A 24,103-nucleotide genomic window follows, 5' to 3' on the forward strand; every position below is an offset into this window, starting at 1 on the left:
TAAAGAAGCATTAGTGGAATGGTGGTCTGGAAGTGGAATTTGTGCAGTTTCACTGCATAACACCACTACACCTGAGCCAACATAGATGATGACTACATCATAAATTTGAGGACTTCTCCCACAGTGTGACTTGCATTAGCTATTTAATAATTGCATGCCTTCTGCACACAGCAACCTTTCTCTTTATACATCTAATCAGCAGTAATTTAAATGCAAGATTGTTAGCAGATGAACTGACGGACAGGTGATGAAACGATCCCTGAAGATCTAACCACTTGATGTCCTGTAGTCAAGTGCTATGAAAAGCAGCACAAAAAACAGTTGCGAGTCCTAATAAGACACACTGATAAGAACACAATTACAGCACCAGAAGCAAAACCTTGCAGCACCAGAAGCAAAACCTTATCACGGGCAGCAACACAAACACATTTCAGAGTAGAGACCAAACTCAAACATTTGTTTTTTTTTTCCTTCTGGAGCAGACCAAAACAGTAAAGGCCACTTGTCTTCTCATGCCTTGTCTATAAGTAAGTCTGTGTGCAGATAAACTGACTTACTAGATAGTTATCATCAACACAAAGGCAGGTATTGGGTGGCATTATTGCTAGGCTATGCATGTGCTGATCATGAACGTCCAGGAAAATACATTTGCACACATAACAAGCCCATGTGAGTGCTCTAAATCTGAACCACACTACACACACAAATCTTGTGGGCTTACTTGCTATGTTTTGGGCACTCTGGTAGACCCCAGTTTCCATGCCTGAGCAAATACCTCCTGGCAGCCCATGGCACATTCACCTCAGCAAGGAGAGCAGTTTTGAAGGATACAGCATTCCTGCCCCATGTAAAAATTCTTAAAAACTCACTAAGCAGTCATTAAAGCAGCGCTTTGCACATGAAACAGATGCTGAGTGCCTCAGTCACAGAACACTTGGGAGCAAATCCCACAGCAGAGGCAGCAGACAAGGAGGGCCCCAGGAGAGACAGCATCCAGCATCGCCAGATCTACACAAATGCTGCCTGCACATTCCTACATGTGTTGACCCAAAAGCCAGCACCTGGGGAGAAATACCCACAGGAAACCCTTCACTCAGTGATATGTGTGGTTAGCTGTTTTAACACTGACTAAATACTTCATGAAAATCAACTGTGAATCTGTGGCAAACCCAAGCTGAGCAGTTTGGCAGGGCCTCTAGGTAATGCCATGGCTCACATGAGGTGATGAACAGAATGTTTCTTGCTGCCTTCGCACTCGGGCAGTGCTTAAGTACAAACGAAAAACAAAGGTACAGAAACAGAGGTGCACAGAAATAAAAATGAAAGCGAGACTACATTTGAGATCATAATGACTAATTATGCTATGAGAAAATGATTATTCCACCTACTGTAATTACACTGCGCTTCTCAATGTTAACAACTGCGTGTTTAACGCTACTTTACACAACACGGGTCCAAATAGAAAGACTTAACATTTTAATAATAAAGATCAGGAATTAACTTGTTATCTTGCCATAGAGTTGTAATGCCCCTGTTCTTACCAAAATCTTTATGTTCTGGTAAATAGCTTGTCCTTCTGATGACGGGTGTCACTGATCCGTAATGGTGTTTATATAAACTAAGGAAGAAAACAGTGTTGTTGCGGTTTGCTCTCATTATATACCTCCTAACAAATACCCCCGGCTATTCTGGAACACGAGGAATGCTCGCAGTTGTGATTTTTATAAAACATACTATGATTTTACACGCTGTTAGTACTTCAAGATTTGGCCTGGAGCATTTATTTTTTACTGCATCCCCTCTTTGAAATCAAAGCTCACCTATTGCAATGAATATGTATAAATAATACATTAATTAAATGTGCCTTTTCTTCCCGAGCCTAGGAAGACTATTAATCATCTGGCAAGCATGCAAGCACACAAGCACAACAGCTATTACTGCTCACGGGCATAAACTTGCAGGAAAAGCTGACTACTGCCACACAACATAACTGCCTCCAACAACCCTGAGCACGTGAAGAAGCTTCCTCCCAGAGATGTTTTGCCTTTCTCTCACCTCACCCAGTGATGATTCATCTGATGCATTTGCTAGATACTGCAGGCTGTTTTTCTTCTCTTACCTCTATGCCAACAGCTAGTGAAATACATTTGTAGTGACCACCCGAAGAATGGGCAAGCAAAGGACACCCTGTTGGTTCTATTGGGGAAGAACTGCTGCTCTCCCATCACCAACACCTCCCCAGAGAGTTCTCACCAGCACACCATGTAGAGTAAGCACCAAACACAAGATGCAGCTGTAACCAGCAATAGGTTTGTTAGGGCCAGGGTTACTGAAATACAGTATTTTTTTTTAAGAGAACAAAGCCAACTGCTTTGTATCAAAGACCTGAGGTACAAACATACTAATCTTTGCCTCATGGCATGGCTGAATTGAACTTCAGTCAGAATGAAAAGGTGCTTTGCGTGCTTTTCTATCAACAGTAGCTGCAACCAACACTGCTGGTACTTTAATATATAAGTAAATAAACCCAAGGAGATGAGGCTTGGAAACTATGCAAAATTTGTTCTTTGACCTTGACTAAATGTACTTTGATATATGACAGTATGTGTTAGGCAGCACATATTTTTCATGGGAAATGTTTCCCTGATACCCCACTCGTATCTTCATTAATCACAGATCACCTCGTAGGTCTGAACTTCTACATTGACAAGCATCTAAAAATGCAGAAGTTTAGAGCAGCCCTGGCTGTGATTACAGTGACTGAATGTGAGGCATTTATTTTACCTAACACAGCTAAAGGCATTCAGAATGACATACACAATTGCCTAGTGCATTTTTTTTGTTCTCTGTAGCTACTCACCTTAATTATACTGTGTGAAAAAGGTCAGTCCCTTCCATCATGTTTGAATTGGCTGCCTTTCCTCTTCATCAGAGGTTCTATTATCTGTACCTATGCTGACTCCATTGCCCTTTTTCCTCCCTCTCTCACAGTGAATCAAGGCACACATTAACCACAAGTGTCCCTCAAATCTTCTAACCCTTCCTTCTCACCACCATGCTCTCCCACCCATTTTTGCCCCTCAGCATCTATTCCCAATTCCTTTTTGTGAGTGCTTCTTTTGAGAGCTCCTCAAAGAAGCTGAGGCCTGACACCTCCTGCTGCTCTTGCTACTGCTGTTGCACGTCATGTTTCGATGTCTATTTGATTAGTAACTTCATAAAAATTCCCTCTGCCCTGTGAAAGAAAAAGGCACTAGGGGGCTAGAGACAGAGCAACCTGCCTAATGGGAGCTGGAGGGAGTGAGCAGCAGTGAGGGAGCAAGGAGACATGAGTGAGCAAAGTGTGATCTATCAGAGCAAGGTGGGAAATGAGGCTGAGGTGTGAGCTGAATGCTAACAACCTGAATGCTTGGGTGGGGTCCTCTCCTTGCCATTTGATGGAGCTGTACCAGATCCTCTCCTCTTTCCATCTTAGTCTGTCCTGGGGCAACTTCACCCAGGCCCAGCTGTCCAGCTGCCACAGCAGTTTATGGCTGCCAGTGCTGTACCTGTTGCTAAAGCCTGAAGAGCTAAGTGTTCAGTGCACAGCATGTCACTGTGCAGCCAGGATGGAGGATGGAGGCTCTTTTAGCTACTCAGTTAGTGCTCCACTTTTGAAACACATCCCTGACATCTGCAGGATTTACACTATTTGTTGTGTGCTTTTTCTTAACAGCCTACCCCATTCCCCACCTTTACCGAGGCACTCTTGTCCTCATATTAGAAATGAAGCATGTAAAACCCAGCGTCAGGTCACATTCAGGGTGCGTGAAGGCAGAACAGGGAAATGAAACTGGGTCTGTGAGCACACAAACTGATGAGCTGTCTTTCCTCCTTTGCGTAGGCTTACATGAATCCCCCTCCACAACTTCCAAACCACAGTTGTGATGAAATACATACAATAATGCTCAGTAATTGGGAGTAATTTATACATCCTTTTAAAACAAAATCGCATCTCCAATATTTCTAAGTTGGTACCAACAGACAAGCTAAAAAGACCAAAAATTTGTTAATAGGAGGCACGAGGCAGTGTTATCTGCACTTACCTTCAGCACTGTGATATTCCATGCAAAGCTTTCAATGGCTTTGCTTAATTTTCTTCCTTTCAAACCTTCCTTTGTCCCGAGGTTATGAAGCTCTTCATGGAATTCCATCCCTAAAAAAACAAACAGATCATCGCATCACCCTCTGTATGACTGTATTCCTCCCCTCACAACTGGCACTTCCTATATCCTGTTTCCAATGTCCCCCCTTCTTTGCCATCAGAACACCATTCCTGGAGGGCATGTTCCAGAACAGTAGCGTTATGTGCAACCTTGCACACTCCTGGTCCCCACATAAACACTCCTCCAGTGCTTCTGCTTGCAGGTCTGCATTGCTGAAATGCTGTGATAAAAGGCGATCGTTTGTCACTCTCCTTCAGTGGGCAACTGTGCCCTGGGAGGCAATCTGGCAGATGTGGAAGAGACCTGTGCAGCACAGCAAACACAGGCTCAGGTGCACAGCTTCTTACTAATCCTAATCACAGTCACAAACAAAAACCACTGTACTCCACTATGACAATTTCATGAATGCACATGGCTAATGGTAGGATTGCTGTTTTTGTGGCCTGTTGAATGGAAACTTCCAACCATAGCCCTGGCAATTGTGACATTTCGTTGCTGGATACTAGAACTGGAGAAATCCAGGAGCAGATTAAAAACCTTAACGAATCCAATTAGCTCACCAATTCTATGAGATTTGCACAGTGTTTGCAAACATTAATCTGGCATTGCTAAGAATGATGGGAAAATGGAGAAAGAGCTGCTTGTGTTCCATTAATTTTTTACTTTACAAAGGCGTAATTGGCTTTAAATCACTCCAAAACATCTGAAGGGCATTCTGGCTGAAGAGAGTTCAATCTCCAGTTTCACAGCTCTCCCTCCCCCAGTGTTTTAAGACAAACATCGTAAGTTTGAGCTTTGTTGAAATTACATCAAAGATCCCCTCCACTGACACCTGACAGAGAGCACCTGAACAGAGCAGCTGTTTCAGCAAGGTTACTGAAGGAGTCAGCCCCTGATGCCCTGAGGCAGGCTTGTAATCAGCACCAACCTGCCCAAAGCTCTTCTGGAAAATGGGCAATAGCCTTCCTCTTGCCCCACACCAAATCTGGAGGTAGATGAGCCACAGCTTGAGAAACACTGAAGGAGTTCAATGTCACACAGTGCAAGGTTTATCTACTGTTTGTTCTCCACAACATCACTCGCATGTGTTGCACTAAGGTAAGAAAGCTCCCGTAACACTTCCTTTGGAAAACAGTCTGACTAATTGTACCTCAAAAGCAAGATTCCCATGTAATCTGCCTCATGCCAACAGAGTTACAAATCACATCACTTGATTAAGAGAAAGGAAATAGGTGACTAGCTTTGTCCCCTGAAGAACCAGGAAGGTCTACAGTGCTCGGTTCCACTTGGACATCCCAGCCTTTATGCAGTGTACTTTATTTTTCACCCAAAGCTTACTTCCTTACCCATCGACTGGAGACAGTGCTGCCCCACATAGAGGCAGCTACTAATATCTGTTGGGCTGTGAGAAGGAAGCATCAAAACTACATGTGAAAAATAAATAAATAGAACCACAAATCAGCAGCCTGGGAAGTCATTTGGGATCCTGTGCAGAAGCCAAGGCACAACCAAGATGAAGCCCTTCAAATTCAGAAAGATATACCACCCCTCCTCCATTTGCTACCACAGCTTTGGCCACTGCTCCAGAGCTCTGAATTTCAAACACTGGCTTTCCACCCTGCTCTTGTAGCACTTAAAAATCAGATAAATGCTATTACTGAAACAGTTTTCGAGTTTCCTTCAATTAAAAAGACACAAATTAAAGCATTTACTACAAAGCACTAGTTTCATTCATTATTTATGTTCAATAGAAGCAAATGGGTGTAGATTGTTTCACTTGCCAGATCCAAAAATGACTATTGAAAAAAACAGTACTTAGAATTGCTGTGGCCCCAGATGACTATGCCTGAGACCACAAGTTAAATACAGTAGCTGGCGTTTTTGCATTACTGAGCTTAGAGGCTCATTGCAGGTTACAAAAGGAGCAGCTATACAACTAAACTGACCAAAAGCAGATTTTATTTCCTCAGTGTAAACCCATAAATTCACTGCATGAATTTATTCAGCATGGTTTCTGATACATGAAAGCTGATGGATTTAGTTGTAGGGGATTAAGATCTTAACACTGCCAAATGTGGACTCTTATCTCTGTAGCAGAGCTTATATTTGTGCTATCATTGTAAACTACAGGAAACATGTCCCAGTTAGGAGTCTGGGTTACTGTCCTGAATAAGAGATGAAGGGGTTTGCATGAATAAGCTCAGCTGTGAACCACAGACATTTTGTTAATTCCTACCATGCTGGAAAAGGAGCATGATTTTGTAGCAAGCAGCATATACAGGTGGCCACTTTGGAACCTACCTCCTCTTATACTGATATATGTAAAACAGAGTCCCAGCTCAGGTAGAGGCATCCAGTGTAATATAACAGCAATACAACATCTGTTTTAAGCCCACTTACACTGGTTTATGCCCACGTAATGCATGATGCACGTTATGCATGGCCACATGGATTTGTTGAACACAACAGAATTATATTGGTGCAAGTTTCCAAGATCTAAAACAAACCTAAATGGCAAAGCTAAGTAAAGGCAGGCAAGAGAACTAGGCCCTGAGGGTTTCCAAACCTCTTGCCTATAGTATGTTTAAGGGAACAATTGTGACAGCGAACAGAGTTCAGTAAACAAAGGTAGCACATCTTCCCATTCTCTTTTCAATTGAATTTCTTTATGGTTCATTTAACTAATTTAAATGCTGTCAGACATTTCATGTCTGCAGACCAAATGGAAAAATAGCTTTTGAGATGAAAGTTGAGCATTCTTCCCCGATCCTATACCACCAGTGCTGCTGGAAGATGAGCCCTCAGGAGGGTAGAGCCTGCTAAGGAAGACCAAGATGCTCTCTTAACTATCAGGTGAAAGATGATGCACAGTCACAAACTGCAAGAAAATCTTGTCATGTTGCTTCCCATCTCCCATCCAGAACTGCACATTAGAGAAGGATTACCTGCTTTCTGACACTGAACGATCTTGTCGTGAGTGCTGTCGGCCGTCTCGATAAGAACCCTGCTCTCCTGAATCATCTGTCAGAAAACAAATGAAAAACAACAGCATTACTGGGGTCTCCTGCAACATCTCATCCACAAAAAGCCACAAAGGTAGAACACAGGAAGAGCTCTGTTCTGCAAGAAAAACCATAAAGATTGGATCACTGCTTCGTATCAGGTCCCCTAGATCTATATTAAGCTAAGTAACAGTTGCTCAGGAGATGTTTTGTTCCAGAAATGAAAGAACAGCTGTTTTACATCAGTGAGACATACTGTAAATAATATGAAGTGATTTTAGGAGAAAGCAGAGTTTGCACAAACAAAACTCATTCTTTGTGAAACCAGAATACCTTTCTAATTAGTAATTTCCTTGAAACGGATGAAGAAGTAAATACAGTCCTCGGTACAAGCTGTTAGCAAACACATTACCAAGTCATGAATAGTGCTGATTTCAAGAGGTACTTAAGCCTGTGTGCAACTTTATGCATCACAGTAGTTCAGTTCTTGAGATTCTCTTTGAAGAAATTCAGATTGAAATCGTACAGCTTTCAGCACCTCGGTGTTCACAGGAGATGGCAAGAACTCAGCCACAAAGTAGTTTCAACAGGACTACTGACAGGTTTCAAGAGACATCCTCATCTGTGCAGCTTCCTAGAGCAGGCCATTAAGAGAAACACAGATGAAATGCCCATTACGTGACACATTTCCTGAGCCTTGCCTCTTAAAACTTCTCCAGTTAACAATCCTCCCAAAGCCCTTCAGAAGCTCAGGCAAGCAAACAAATTGCTTCAATGCTTATTCCATGAAATTGCTTGCAGAAGGTAGCACATACGTCTGTTGCAGAAGGAAAGAGTATGCTGTATAGCAAATTATGCCTGAGAATAATCCCACTCTCCTGGGACTTCCATCACGAAACCCAGGCAGAACGAAAGCAGCGCCAATTAGAAACGAAGCACAGCACTGCTTAACTTCTGAAAATACAGAAACCATCATCTGAAAGCTCTGCCAAAGTGCTACAACTGTAAGAAGCATCCCTACTGGCAAATGCACTAAGTACGAAAACACAACCAGTTAGTTGCAATGATTTTGGTGGAAGACAGTACGAAAGTACTAAGCCAACCCCCATGAATGAGCATGTCTTACTGTTTTAATTAGATACAAGGGAAGAGACATTTCTACTCATCACACACAAACTACCAAACCCTGGAGAAATTCAGATTCAAATTGTGCAGCTTATGTCATCTCCTATTGCTAAATAAAAATATCAAGGAAGGCTGACTTTAATAAAAATGCCTACACCTTTACTTCAACATAAAGAAGAACATGAGAAAAACAAAATCCATTACCAGATTCACAAGCAGAAAGAAAGAGGCCCGAATGCAAAATTATTTTTCAACAGAAGATACCCAGTAGATATGCCTGAGCGTTAAATTGCTTTAGATTGTATCCTTCGCCTTTCACTGCGTATTACTTTGTTGTTCATGCCTCATGTTGGCTTTTTTCTCTGTGGTATTTTCACTTGTCATCTGTAAAGAAATGACAATTTCTACCCAGGCCTCTGGCTTCTCTGTGCTGCAGCACGTAGCCAGTTTGTGCAGAAGGAGATATTCAATCGCCAACTACAAATGCTGCAGTCGGTCTGAGCAATAAAGAGAGTCACTAAGTAGCCAGGCAGAGGCCCAATGTGCATCTCATTGCCATGAAGACCCACTGTCTGCAGCCAGGTACTGCTTGCTGCTCCCCACTGTCCCAGGGCTTGCCCACAGTCCCACTGTGGGTCTTTGGCACCTGCACTTCCCCCTCAGCAGCATCAGGGAGCTGCCCAGCTAGGTCAGTGCACCTCAGCCAACAAGTCTGACTCACATGTACAGATCTATGAAGTGTAAAACTTGGTGTATGAGAGTCACAGCTGCAACACACAGAAAGCAAGCTTGAAAATCACGAGTTTTTACACTAAATTTGGTAACGTGAGTTTGGTCATGTCTTCCTCCAACTACTGGACCCATTCCCAGGAGCTTGTGGTGCAGTTGTCTCTGGATTACCAAACATGCAAGCATTATGTTTGTTTTTAAAAGAGAAGTGGCAAGAGAATGTCAATTTTCCTTTACTGCAGAGCAGGTAGAGCAGCGCTCCTCTCCTTTGATGCTGACATCAAAGTCTCACTGCTCTCATCTCAGAAAGAACAATTAGATCATGCAGTGGAAATTAACCTGTTCCTGTCCTCTTGCACAGTGGTGCTTGTGACAAAATAAGCTGCTTTTGTCCCATGACATATGCTGAGAACTAACTCAGGACCCTTGGCTCAGTGACCAGGCTTAGACTATGCCTTTAGTTCACCACCCGGCATTTGCTCTCAGATGTCTCTCTAGGAAACAGCATTAGGAAGCAGTAATACAACTCAGCCCAATTACAAGACATGATTTTGGAGGGTCTACAGTGTCTTTACCAGGTGTGATAACACCAGGTGGGATCAGTACTTCTGCACTGAAGGGCAGAAACTGCTCCCAGCAGAACTGTGTCGGCAGTTTCAGCAGTTCAGGCCAAAAATACACTTCCCAGCTCTGCAGTAAAAGATCACAGTGACAGGTTAGTGTGAAGAAGTGAGAACATTTGCTTCAAAGAATGAGAGATGGATTCATATAGATAGGAGTACAACAGGCAACTGTCAGCTATCCAGGAATAAAATGACAGCAATGGGCTTTGGTTCTGTGGGTGGGGTTTTTTTTTGCTTTTCTCTTTTATGTCTTTTACAATAGATGCTCTTCGAAGGTTTAGGAGCCAATGTTGGGAACAAAACTTAGACAACCATCAAAAAAAAAATAATCGAACAGTAATGTGAAAATCCATTTCTCTTTTTCTCCCCACTCTTGTACATTTTCATTTACAGTCAGGGAAGCTCTTTGTGTAACATTTACAAAGTTACTGCTCTAAGGATCACTTAAAATGCTGTCCCTGGTAACTGTTTACTGGAATTACTGCTAATCATACCTCAGTTCACAGCCTACCACAAGTATAAGCAGGCGAAAGGTGCAACTAGAGAGCCAGGGCTCCATGCACACCTCCGTGCTGGACCCAGGAGAGCAGGCAGCAGATTTCCTGACCACAGCAGAGGGTGCTGGCCAGGGACACAGCATGTTGGCTACAAGCACTCTGCGTGGGCTTGACTCTCAGCCCCATGGCTCTGTTCCTGTCAGCTGCTCCTGAACACAGCCCTGTGTTGTGGCATCCAGAAACATTTTTCTTTTCTTCCCCTCTATTTTTTGGCATTGGTTTTTAAATGAGTCCAGAAACTCCTAGTCTGAACATTCCCCTGCTTTTCCAGCTGGCACCAAACCCCTAGCCCTGCTTGTGGATGTCAGCTACCCCTGCTAGCTGTGCCAAGACAAGAACCAGGAGCTTGAAACACAACATGGAGCTGTGGGATTTTCTGCTGGGAAGGTAACCCCATAAATCAAACAACAGTCTAAGATTTCCATCGCCCAGTTTTGCCAACAACATTATGACATCCAGCAATACATCTCAGATGTGAAAATGAGCACTTTCTGCAGTCCGAATTTCCACACACCTCTGTGCTGCTAAGATCCCTGCAGAGCTGTGCTCTTGAGGCACTTTTCAAGACCCAGTCACCTGCCTGAAGTCCACCAGGCTGCTTTTTAATGGCAGCTCCCAGGTGGGAACTCAGTTTGGCTGCTGCCTTCCAAAAGGAAGAGATGTTCTCACCCCTTTGGAAACCCATGGTTCACCACTCTGACACTGAGCTTTAAGGGTCTGGCCCCACAAATAAATACATACTAGCAAGCAACCTTCAAAGGATGGATGCTGAAATCTGAGTCCACTCAGAGCCAGGACAGCTCGTTTCCCCTTTTAGAAAGATTCATATTGAGAATGACGTGTTTCAAGTAACTACAGAACAAGGAACAGAGTGAATGAGAAAAACTTCCTTTAACTTTCTAAACAGATGCAGAAGGGAAGAAGAAAGATTACAAAGCAGCATCTTAATAAAGTTACTCCATAAAGGCATCAGGACAGAACTCACTCTGCACATGATGCAGGGAGCCAGGGAGCAAGATATAAGAAACCCAGGGAGCAAGATATAAGCCATGACTCACTGCTTGTTCCGCCTCCCAGCTTGTCGTGCCGCTTCATGCCACTTGAATCCTGCTCACATACAGAACCAGGGTCTGTATCCCAACAGACAGAAGCCTATAAGGGGATACAAGGGAGGAACAAAGGGGGTCCTGATTCTCCACCAGGGGCCCTGCCTCTTTTCTAGGGGAAAAGGGACAACAACACTGTGCACGTCCTGGAGGTGCTGACCCTGCTGTAGAGGCTGCAGTGCAAGAAATGCTCTCATTATGAGAAGGGCAAAACTTGATGTTCAGAATGACAGAAGATGCACGTGGCATAAGCCCTAGAAGTACATGTTATGCTTAATAAACTAATAGGGATGAGGAATACAAAACCTCATCTGCATGCGTTAATTTTTTTTTCCTGCAAAGTTGCTTATGTTATTTAAATATTCTTGCAGAATGCTGAAAACAAGCAGCTTAAACTTGATTCACCTCAACCTACCCAAAGCACCCTGCTGAAACCAGGCAGGTTTCTCACAAACACACAGGAGGTGGGAGCTGGCACAAACCCAGCAGCTCAGTGATACACAGAGAATCAGGAGGTGGAACAGACCGTGGGCTGAAAGTATAACTGGCCTGGCTCACTGAAGTGTCTAACACACTGCCTGCAATATTAACTTCTAAATCACATTTGCAGGAACTTCGTCATATCTGTTAAGTGTTATTACAAAGGTAAATGAATTGTAAGTGAAATATAAAGTATGTTTACAGTAAATTCCTTATTTTTTTCTAAGCTCACAAGAACTTCATGATTGTACTGATGTCTAATCACAACATCAGCAAAAAATGAACCAAAAAATGTTATTTCTTTTTATTTTAGCGAACGCCTGTGCTACAAACCAATTCCATCATTTTATTACAGACTGCTCTAGAAATTGAAAAGGGGAAAGGAAATTAACAGAGCAGAGTCTCACCAAAAAGAAAGACAGGAAAAACTCCCAGCAGCAAATTAAAGCACCGCTTCTGCTGCAAAGATTAATGATAGAAAAGGGACAGTTCAAAGAACCTACTCATAAATATTCTGAAGTTTGAACAGAAACTGACAGAACATCGAATTAAAACAGAGAGCTTTCCCCTCTCTCCCATTCTCTTACACTTACCTCAGACAAGGAAGCTCAGACAAGGAAGAATTCTGTCTGGGTAAGGAGTGCTATATCACGCCTCTATTGCTGCACAAAACACTGCAGAAACACAGCCAGTTGGAAAAACATCTGAAGTACAAACTGAGCTGATGAAAATTACAAGAGGATTCCCTCTAGCATCAAACATTTCTTGGAGACATTTGAGACTTGAAACTGCCAGACAATTAATGATGTACCAGCAAGTGCTGTAAAGAAGATGTCCACTCAGTACCAAAATGTGGGAAGAAATGCTGGCCACCTACTGTGCCTTGCCTGTGTCACAGTGCACTCCAAGCCAGGTTTCTGTATTTGAGCCTGATGGGCTCAGCTCAGTAATACTCATCAGGAATGGTCACATTACCTGGAAGTCTCAGAAACACCTTAGCCACACAGACTGCAGAAGGAAATGAAGAAAATTCACCCTAAGTTCCAATTTCATGGTTTTGCTTCCAAGTATTTCTGGACAAGCACGGTGTCAGAGCACTGCAGGATGTGACCTTGTCATAGTTCGTAGTTTTTCATCAGTATTCTACATCATAACATCATGCAGTGCACTGGAAGTTAAAGAGTTAAATGCAGCAGTTCCACAGACTGTTGCTATCCTTTCTGAGCTCCAGTCTCTTGGTCTCAGAAGAGAAGAATGAACTACAATTCCCAGAAGACTTCATTTTTCCATTTGGAGGATGAGACAAAACGAACTGGAAGTCACGAGACTGCCCTCTGTGCTCCTGGCCCATCTTACCTACAGCATGAGAGTAAGGACTTGGGTTTCGGGAACTTTGTCTCTTTTCCATTTTATTTATTAGCTTCCATTTCAATCATTTTGTATTATACAGTATTATCTCACATAAGCTTATTTTCCTATAGCTCATTGATAAGTTCTGATGGGACAACTTTCAGGTCCTAATTTAGGAAGAATGGATGTGGTTATCAGAGAGAGAAAATGAGAGGCTAGTGGGAAAAGACAGAGAATTACAAGAAAAGGAGAAAGAAAAAGAATAATCGCTTTCCCAGTCTATGTCCAATTTTGGGTAGAAAGTTCTTTAAGATGGCTATGAATTCAATGTCCATGTACCGGACTGTGTTTGACGTCAGTGCCTTATGACACTTTCTTGGCAGTGAATATTATGCTCTGCAATATCCCTTATTTTCAGCTGTTCATAGAATTGTGAAAAATGATCCTTTGGGGATGACACCGTCCCAGCTGAAATACAGATTTCAAGGGAAAAGCTCATAAAAATCCATTTGGTTATTTTGCATTTACATCAGCTGGGGAGAAAAATGGATTTTCTCCCTGGGAATAAATAGCTGTCATGCCCACATCAAGACAAGGAAACCCAAAAGACTGAATCTGAAAGAAGAATGTACAAAGATACACACCTATGCAGACCTCTGCCAGCATGCATGGACCAGTACTTATGTCAGAATGCCCACTACCATTAAATACATTGTATTACTTCCCAGAAGTGCATTTCTTTTCCAAAATCCCCAATCTATCTCCACATTAGCTGAGAAGTTAACTCCAACTTGCCTTCTCTCAACCATACCAACAGACACGCCACCCTTCCTCACCTATCTGTTACAAGACAATCACAATCAGTTCCCAGAAAGAGTTTTGAGTACAGAGCAAAAAGTTCAAGTGAACATGAGTGTGTATATATATATATAAACATCACCTATACATCCTTTGTGCAACTGTCACTCAAAAGAATACAAAAATACTTGGGGAGCTTCTTTTATTTTTCTCTGCAAAAATAAGACTCACACAAGAGCCAGACGATTGGGTAAAGAAAATGAATTACCAAGTGCATGTTATTTCTGATTTCCAAATGATTTAATCATTTCATCTCAGAGGCAAAATAAGGCTGAACCAATAATTGGAAAGCAAACTGCACAAGCGATCCTTAGCTCATACATGCTTGCGTCAGCAAACAAATCTACTGTGCAGAGAAACCACAAACTGATTACAAAAAAAAAACAAATTCACCAAAAAAAACCAACAAAAAAATCTAACTTCACAGGATAACTGTTTGCAATGAATAATTCAACCATCTGTCACGTCCAGCTGGGCCCCATCCCCATTCCTCCAATGGAGTATCTCCTTTTCTTGCTTTGTTTTTCTCCTTCCCTCTCCCCCTTAAGTGTGACCACTGAACACCGGCACCAGTTTGGCAGACTGCAAGGTGCAGCACGCACACTGCCTCCCCTGAGTGAGCTTCTTGCAGTGCCCAGCTACCCATGATGGGGAGCCCACAGGTAGGGGGACAAGCAAGGTCTGAGGAACAGCTCTGCAAATGGCATGCCCTGCTATCCTCTGTTTACACAGTCTCTTGAATTGGAAGGAACCCACGAGGACCATCGAGTCCAACCCATGCCAATGCACAGCACCATCCAAATTTCAAAACCTCCTTCTGAGAGCACTGTCCAAGCACTCCTTGATCTCCAGCAGCTCAGGGCTGTGCCCACTGCCCTGGGCAGCCCGTTCCATGCTCACCACCCTCTGGGACAGAACCTTTCCTTGACATCATATACTACACTATGTATAATGGTAACCAAAACTGCATGTAAGCTGAAATAAACCTGTTCTCAGCTGCGTTTCTGGTAGTGTACTGCCTTCTCTGCATTGCCCATGTTCTACCTTATTTCCAAGTGGTCCCATTCTCTGTACTCTGCACAAACTCCCCTACCACTGAAGTTAACAAGACCCTTCCTCCACAAGACCCAACAGTAGTAGAGCTCTATAAGATCACTCCAATGCTACTGTAAGAAAAACCACTTGGGATCCTTAGACAAAGCACATTAAATTTTATTCTAATAGAGTCTGTCTCAAAAGAAAATATTTAATGCTGAACACAATGGTAGAACTCATTACCCAGGAAAACACAAACAAACTGGTCTTTGTCTATCTGCCTGCTCTGACAAAGGCTGAACACAAAGGAATAAACAGTTATTTGTTTCCAGGAGGGCTGTGGCAGGTCTCAAAGTATTTGCACTTCCATTTGCCCCAGCTGCCAGCACTGCCCATTCCCCATTAAACACACTGGCAGGGTTTATATTTCCTCTGCTGGGCAATAAAAAATAAAAAGAAGATGTGGTCGTTAGCAATTTCTGGTATAGGGAATAAATACAGCACAATAGGATTGTTTTTATCAGAGATCACTTTCAGAGCAGGCTTTTTAAAGTATGTGAAATACATGACACTTTCTGAGGTACAGCTGCCCAGCACCCAGGCTACTTGTGCTCTGGACCTTGGCGCACAAGGCAGAACCACAATTGACAGTTTTCCACCACAAAGCTTAGGCTCAAACTTTTCTCCCTTCTGCCATAACAGGAACTAAGAGAAGTACATCCATTCATACAAGACACGCTCTAGCTGATGCTTGCTGAGCCTGCTGAATCACAAGCTGGCTAACTGGCTCAACCTGTCACACAAACTGACCAGGAAAAGCTTAATAATTACCAGTTCCTTGCTAAAGAGAAGGACATTCTCTGTTATAACAAGTCACTACAAACACCACAGCAAGAATCCTTTCTCAGTGCTAAATCTACAAAACCCTCCACCACACACTCATTGTATTTTCAATTATCAGAGACTTCATGTTCTAAATACAGAAAAGACAAAATAGATTTCCACTTTCAGCTGCTGACACTGCGTCAAGAATAACCAAAATAAAGCAAACTTATAAAATCTAGCTTTTGCTTTTTCAGAAGCAAATAATACTAGCAACATAAGACAGACAACATGAATGAAAGTACTTTAAACCATGTTCTCATTAAGCAGAACTCCAGCTCAAATCAGCTAACATGGAAGAATCCTCTCTCTTCACTCTGATTTTAAAGCCCTTGTGCTGTGTCTCAATAGTACTCAATAGTATAATTATTTCCCCCCCCCCTCCAACAGGCAAACGTGAAAGTAAACATGATTTAAAAATAGCTATTAAAGAGTTTTTTATCTGCATCTTAAAGAGGGCTTTCACCTATTTAAGACAGAAGAAAACTATTTCTAAAGCACATGGAGGCCTTGATATGTCTCATGTACTCTTCAGTAGATAAAGATAAGAGGTGACATTCATTTTGTGAAACTCCATAAGCAGACCTCCAAATATAGAAAGAAATCCTTATTTTGTGGTATTTGCTCTTTCAGCCAAGCATCACAGTATGTAATGGCTCCATCCTAAATATGGCAGGTGTCTGGACATCCAAATTCTCATTCTAATATTGATACAGCTGGTAGTTTATTACCACAAATGCATTACCTTCAAATAATAAAAACCTCTTTGGAAGGAACCCAAAGTTGTTGTTTCTTTTCAGACTATTTGTAGCATATCTTTTAATCACATTTAGTCTCTTCCCTTTCCCTGCAATCTGACTTTCTCCTGAGAAGTGTGTTAAAACAGCAAAATTTGAGACAGAAAAGAGGAGGGCACTTGGCACAGTGAATAGCTGGTCAAAGATGCAATCAATTTTATAACGCTTCAGGGTCTCTGGAAGCAATCTGATGCCTCCCAGGTTGCTTGCTGTTTTACTCCTTACGTACATAAGCAGTGGAAATAATTGCTGTGCACTGTAAATACATTGTGATGTTGTCTAATTGCCACAGCGTGATATTTAAGTCACATTTCACAAAACTATGCAGTTTTCTACCATTTGATATGGATCAGCTACTAAGCATGGGAAGATACAAGGCAGTCTAATAATATGAGAGGTATAAGAACAACTACTCCTGCTACAAGTCACACACAGCTGTTCCTCGACCACAAACAGTTGTGATACGCGTGCTCAGCACATGAGGCTGAGCAGCATCAAATTATTTTAGCTCGTCTCTTGACATTCTGCAAGCATTTCTGTACCACACCACTTTCTCCATCCCTGTGTGAAAGAGTAGGCATTTTAAAACATTTCTTTTGCGTCTTCTCAAACAAAGACACTTACTTGGTTTTAGCAGGGACACAGACACTACGTACAGTGCTGCAGAAAGGCATTGGGAGAGGACAGCTCAGCTTTGCCTCCCTGTTTTGATGGCCTTGCTCTCTGCTGAAGGGAAAGAAGTAAAGGGAAACAAATCTTGCCCCTTCTCAAGGGCAATGACAAATAGGCACTGGTACATGCTGAACTGCTGCTGTTTTTATAAACAAAGTCGCTCCTTAAGTGCCAACATGTGCTAGTCACAGCCATGTTTAAAAGCAAAAAAGGAACAACAACAAAAAGCCCAGTGTTGTGATTTGGATGATAGAAGGACCATTTTGTATAGTTTAAACTGCCTGAAGAGCTCCATTCATTTAACAGAAACTTCCAGGCAGAAGAAAGCCAGCTAGAAGCCTGCCACTCTTGCAGCTGTGGGAAAAGACACAGGTAGCAATGGGAAGCACCTACCAGGTCATATGCAGCCAGAACCTTTTTCTGCACATCGGGCATGGTCCCCAGAGGCTCTAGGTAAGGAAATGCATCTTTCATACAGAGGGTAACAGAGGGTGCATTCTCACTGCTTACGAGCCTTGAGGACAGGGTCAGGATGCACTGCTTCAGGCTTGCGATGGGTGGCAGCCCACACAGCTCCTTAACGGACACCATGGCATTCTGGAGGAAGAAAAAGAAATAGTTTTGCACAAATCCACACCTGCCATCAGTTCCCCACCTGCCAGCATAAGTCATTGCCTTGGGGCTTCCCTCTCCACCACACACAGGCACAAGCACACCTTCAAGCTTGGAAGGGTCATGTCAATATTTGGAGAATTTTAAGAGTTTTGCTTTCATTCTCAAGATGTCAACAAGACAACGTTGCCAGGCTATCCCAGTGGGTAGTTCTGCAGCTACTCTGCATTGCAAATCCAGCCCCCGTGGGGACAAGCTTTGGTCCCCAGTTTATCAAGCCACCAGCCTAAAATACGATTTCTCTTCTCAACTGTTTGGAGTCCGATTGCTTTTGATGCTGTAATCACCTCACTCTCCTGTCATTATCATCCTCCAGCAAGAACAAATTCGACAGACCTCATATTTCCCATGGGAAAGGCAGGCAGGAAAAACATACTTTGTTTTCAGCCCTGCATTACCACATCATAAAGAAACACAAACACTCTTTCTCCTTCATAGGTCACATGTAAGAAAATCAATACTGGATATTGCAGGTCAAACCCAACTAGCATATGACAACTTATTTATTTATCAAGTCAGTGGATGTATGGCTGACTCACCCTCAATAATTTAGCTTCTCAAGTCATACAACCTGTGACCATGACACAAAAAAAATCTAAGTGACAGAATAATATAACAACTCATAACTCACCCCACAATGTCCTCGTGAACAAAGTCAAATGACCAACTAATTAACAGAGAAGTCTCTCATTAATCAAATACATTAGCATGCAGTTGAATCTAATGACTACGACTTTACAGAGCGTTCCCAAGAACAAGATCTTGTACTGAAATTTTGTTTGGCAGGCAGATTAATGCTATTTCTGAGTTAAAGTCAAAGAACATTTTCTTTCATTATAGTGCATGTACATAATCCTGACCTTGACAGAAGGTGGAGTCAGCAGCTCAAACTAGTTACTTTCAAGGCTTGCAGGAAAGGGAAGGCTGGGAAGAATTTCCCATTCTTAAAAATATGCTTAGACTATTCCTTTGGGAGTGATTTAAAACTTATGTCACTTTGTAAACTTTTCTAGCTGCCAACATCTAATTTGCTTTAGACTCCATCCAGAAGAGTGGGGTCAATAAAGTGATACGCATTTTTCTTCTGTTTTCAAGGCAGAAAAATGAATTGTTTATGTGCCTTTACCAAGGAGATAGTCAGTTGTGTCTGATTTCAGCTTTTCATTAAAGGAAACTCTTTGTCTAATTGCTCCTCAGTTTTGTTTCTAGGCAGTGCATGGACCTCTGAGCTGAGCTCACACTTAGCAAACCTGCACAGCTGCCCAGCACAGCAGAAGACAGCACCAAGTCGGCTTGGCCTTGCTGTGGCATCACCTCTTGCTGCCCACAACAGTATAACCAGGCACAGTGAGCTCTGGTTGCTCTTATTGCAGCTTAGGCAAGCAGACAAGGTGCCAGGAGAGCATCTGAGCCACGGTGCATCACCATTGTCTGGGCAGGCACTCAGCCAGGCAAGGCAATACAGCTATTTAGCAAGGCGGAAATTACAAACCAAGCAGCCGTCAGCTGTGTACATTAAACATTCACAGCCCTTGGCTGAACAGTGGCAACAGGCGCTCAGAGCTATGTGCTGTTCTTAGCATGATGGGTTTCTGTGGTGTAGACAATAATGACACATCTACTGACTGTTTCTCATACTCAGACCCAAAAGGAAATAAAACAGCATAGCCCTCACTGAGTTAGCAAAACAAAAGCTTGCTGACATTTTCCAGCAAAAAAAAAAAAAATGCAAATAAATGAAGTTTTTATGATGTGAGGCCTGGGGATGTAAAACTACCTTCTGCTTTACTTTTCCAGATAAACATATTCAGTAAAGTGTGCGTTCAGAGAGGATATATTGATTTTTAAACATTTTCTGCCTAGCCACATATCTGCCTGTTAGATAACACCTGTAACTGTCAGCGTTCATGGAGCCCATTTAAAAGCTGCGATGGCTGTGGGCCTGACACTTCTCCAGTTTCATCAAGCTTTCCCTGCTGGCAGGGCTCATCAGAACCTCTGCTGCCATGTTCAATATACACTAATGCAGACAACAGCCATACCTGCATGTTCTCTCTCATGTCCGTGGCCTCTCGTAGTGGATGCACAGCCAACTTAAAGATGTCGTCGATAGTTTTGAGCCCAGTGTTCCTCAGCATGGTGTACTCCCTTGCTTTCTTTCCTATCCTCACTGAGAGGCTGCGCTTTTGGGCCTTTCCACCTCCACTCCGATTGGTTATTGCAATATGAACAAACAGCGTAACGTGCTCCATGATATCACCAACAAAAGACCGCAGAGGTATGTGCCGGTATCCAGGCTGCAGGCACTCCAGTGGGATGGTATACTGGCCTATGAACTCATCCCCAATGTAGTCATCATCCAGCACTACAAAACGCACCATTGCTAGTTCTGGTAAATTTATTTGAAATTCAAAACTTTCATCAAAAATTGGGTTATCACTGTTTTGCTGAACAGTTTTAGTTCTTTGTTCAGTGCAATCTGCAGGAATCCCATGTATTTCTATACAAACATAGGGATCTATGACATCCCCCTTTGCACACGCACCTTTGGGCTTTGGAAAGTTCTGTCCACTGATTATTTTGACATGTAGAACTTGGGGAGAAACTCCCGGAACAATGCCCTTTGTATTTGCACTGAAATAAGACACTTCCTCACGCATTACTGAAGGCCTGAGAACATACCCGCATCCACCATTCTGTAGAAACCAGCCAGTGTGCAGGTCCATCATGGGCCCTGGAGTCTGATAGTTCATTGCCACTATCTGACAACCACAATTCCAAAAATCTTGAGGATTTAAGTTACTGGAGTCTATCCTCATAGCACTCGGGTACACCCTGGAAAGAAACTTTTTGTTGTAGTTGACAAAATCTTCAGGGAATTCGTTTGCAATTCGACTGGCTTCTGCTTCACTAAAGGAGCAGATTTCCCAATAATTCTGAGCTTTCATGGATGTCTCAAAGTCTTTGTATTGGACAGATTTGCATAGGGACACCAAGTCAGACAACTCCTTGCAGAGCCAGATCAGCTTTGGTTCCCTTGAGAAGTCTTCTGACAGTCTCCGGGATATTTCAGCCTCTTCATCTTCATCTGTGACTTCCCCTTCTAGTATATCCTGGTCGCAGGGTAGCTTCTTGCCTTTTACGATGATCTTCCTTTTCAGTTTCTCAGGTGATGGGAGGTAGGCTTCTGAAGTTAAAGGTGTCTCTGTGTAGAGTTTGTTTCCAAAGATCCTTTTCATGTGTTGTACCACAACTTTCTGCTGTTGCACTGAGCAGTGGTTCCCTAAACAGAGAATAAGGGGGTATTCTGATGCAAAGAAAGCCAATTTGTTTATCACCTCAATAACATTTTGAAATAAAAGTGGTGATGTCATGTTGTTACGGTTACAAATAATGGGCTCGTTATCTGGGCCATCACAGACATCTAGTTCAATACTCCGGCAACTCATTTTTAAAGCTCTGACATAACCATTGATATCAGCTGGCCCTCGGAGTTGGTCTTCAATTAGATATGTGTTGTGGGATGCATTGATGTAGTAATGTGACAAGGGCTGTGTCATGTCTTGGACAATCTTTTTGTGCTCAGGATCAAAAATATCACATTCTGGGGACAGCAAATATTGAGTAAATCCATCAATTGCAAGAAAACCTTTCAAACGTCCTTCTTGAGAAAGTTCATATCTGCGTATAATATCTAGACACATTTCTTCTGTTATGTGGGTCACTCCTTGCTCAGCCTCTAAAAACAGCATGAGGTCATTGGCATCTAGATACTCTTTGTTTTTAGATATCTGCACAAGTAAGAAATAAACTTCAGGTCTTGTGCAAAGTTCGCAGAATGCTTCACAAAATTCCTCTTCTGTTACTCGTGTTGTCAGTTTCTCTTTGCTCTTCTGGATTTCCTTGAATTTTAATCTAATTTTTGATTCCTTTAAGGTGGGGTTAAGCTTCTTTATTAGTTCCACAGATGTATCTTCTAACATTATGCCGTTACCGTCGACATCTGCTGCTTCAAAGACAGTTTTCAGCCAGGCAAACCGTGGGGTATTATGGCTGCTTTCCATCAAATCCAGGGGTTGTTTGCTACGAGAAACCAAGTACCTTAATCCCGATACCCAAATATTGGCCACGTCAGCTGAATTGGCAACCAGGTCGAGGGACTCGTAGTTCTCACCATGAATTACTGACAGTGCACAGTCCTCAGAAATCTGGTCTGCAAGTCCATTATTCCTGAACGTTTCTGTGTTCTTCCCTAGTCTGATTTCTTTTATAGCAGAAATATCAAGCTTGGCTTTCTCAAGGTCCTTTTTGGAAGGCTCCCAACGAAGAGCCTGCAGGTCAGGATCCAAAGTAAAAAAACGGTTATAAATCCGTGAATTTGGACGAACTTTCTTCAGTTCACAGCCAGCCTGCATAAAGCTGATACAGTCACTAGCGCTGCTTATTTTCTTCTCAGATGGCATGCTGCTGAAGGACACTGTTTTCTTTCTTCCACATTTCTGGTTTGAAGGATCCTGTGAATAATTGTGTTTAAAGAGAAAAAAAAAAAAAAAAAAAAAAAAAAAAAAAGATTAAGTTTTCTTTGGCTATTCCACAAGTATATAAATAATAGAGAAGATATGTTTATGTAAAGATAATTCATGTTCTCCTGAACCTCGAAACACAACATATCATCCCTTCCCACCATTCAGTTCCCTGCTGAGCTATAAAACAATCATAGAGTGACTTGACTGATGGCAGCATTTCAGGCACTAACTTTCCATGAGTGACATTTGCAGCTATTAAACTCTTCACCAGATTTCAGCAACCTGCTAGAGGTATGAGGAGACAGCATTCAGTTGTGTCATGCCTTCAAAGTAGATACAGGAAGAGGGCTTCGTGCAAAGCTCCAGCACCTAATTCAGATTTACTTAAAAGTTGGGTGGAACTGCATTTACAAACAGGATTTAAAAGATGTAGAAGGGAAACTTTGGGATAAAAAGGCATTAGAGAAGAGTCTCAGAGTGCATAGGAGGTAAAGGGGAAGAAGTCAACAAAGCAAGGCTGGGAGGAGAGTCTGTGACAGACCACCAGGCCTGTGGGGCACACTTGAACGCTTGGCACTCAGCATGAGAGTTCCTGAAATGCCTCTGCCTCTTTTCCGTCATCTTAGATACCTCATGTAAAATGACAACAAAACCAAACAAACTTGAGATTCACACTCAGGAGAATCTGGGCTTTCTTATTTGTATGTTTTAGTATCATTTGCCAAGGGATGCTCTCACCAGGCAGAGAAGACCACCTCTGCACAACCAGCGATGTGTCTCTCATGGATGATTGTGTGACAACCCCATTTACTCCCCTGCTCAGCCCCAACCTTCCTCACACTCGCTCATCTCTGTGAGTGTTTTAGAAAGCAATTATTTTGGAACTTCCTGAATACCAAGACCACAAAATACTATGGGAAAATGAAGGACAACCAAGCAAGAAATCCCAAACCTTTTCTTTAGGACATATTTTCTAGTTCCTTTTGAGAAGGCACTTAGGCACATGTGACTGTCATTTCAGTATCAACTACCTACTTACTGCTGGATGTAAACCCAGCTGCCTGCAAAGCTTTTTGTAATTTTAGCTCAGCAACTAAATTGAAGTCTTTGCCCACATATTATCAATTCAAAACATTTCACAATAATTATAAATTGCAAATCATTCTTTTTCTCTGCATGAATTCCATCTAATCCACTAGTATTCAAACAAGCCACCAACTACAAAACATTGTTTTTATAACACTGTTCAAGGCTGTAATTCATATAGCCATAAACTTCTCACAACTGCTTTCCCTCCATTTTCCCATAGATACCACTCCAGCTCTCTGCCTTCTGCCACTGAAGGGACTTTTGCTGCCTGCCTAGATCTCAGGTGAGGAAATCTTGCTGGGTGCTTGCACACAGCCTTCCATCCCACTGCACTCAGGCTTAGTCCCGAGAAGCACACCACACACCAGCTTCCCAACAGCCCAGGAGACCAAGTC

At 42.5% G+C, this 24,103-nt stretch overlaps 1 protein-coding gene across 1 annotated transcript in view; it reads right to left on the reverse strand.

Annotated features, from left to right (window-relative positions):
- PLCL1 (phospholipase C like 1 (inactive)) overlaps positions 1 to 22,556 on the reverse strand; it is a 40,474-nt gene extending 17,918 nt beyond the window's left edge. Inside the window, exons 1-4 of the mRNA XM_015868067.2 lie at positions 20,136 to 22,556; positions 17,815 to 18,018; positions 7,151 to 7,226; positions 4,086 to 4,195 (exon numbers count right to left, since the gene is read on the reverse strand). Coding sequence (XP_015723553.1) covers positions 4,086 to 4,195; positions 7,151 to 7,226; positions 17,815 to 18,018; positions 20,136 to 22,556 — 2,811 coding nt within the window. The remainder of the gene's footprint in view (positions 1 to 4,085; positions 4,196 to 7,150; positions 7,227 to 17,814; positions 18,019 to 20,135) is intronic.
- Between the last annotated feature and the right edge of the window lie 1,547 nt (positions 22,557 to 24,103).

Source organism: Coturnix japonica, chromosome 7 (genome assembly GCF_001577835.2).
Source record: "Coturnix japonica isolate 7356 chromosome 7, Coturnix japonica 2.1, whole genome shotgun sequence".
NCBI lineage: Eukaryota > Metazoa > Chordata > Aves > Galliformes > Phasianidae > Coturnix > Coturnix japonica.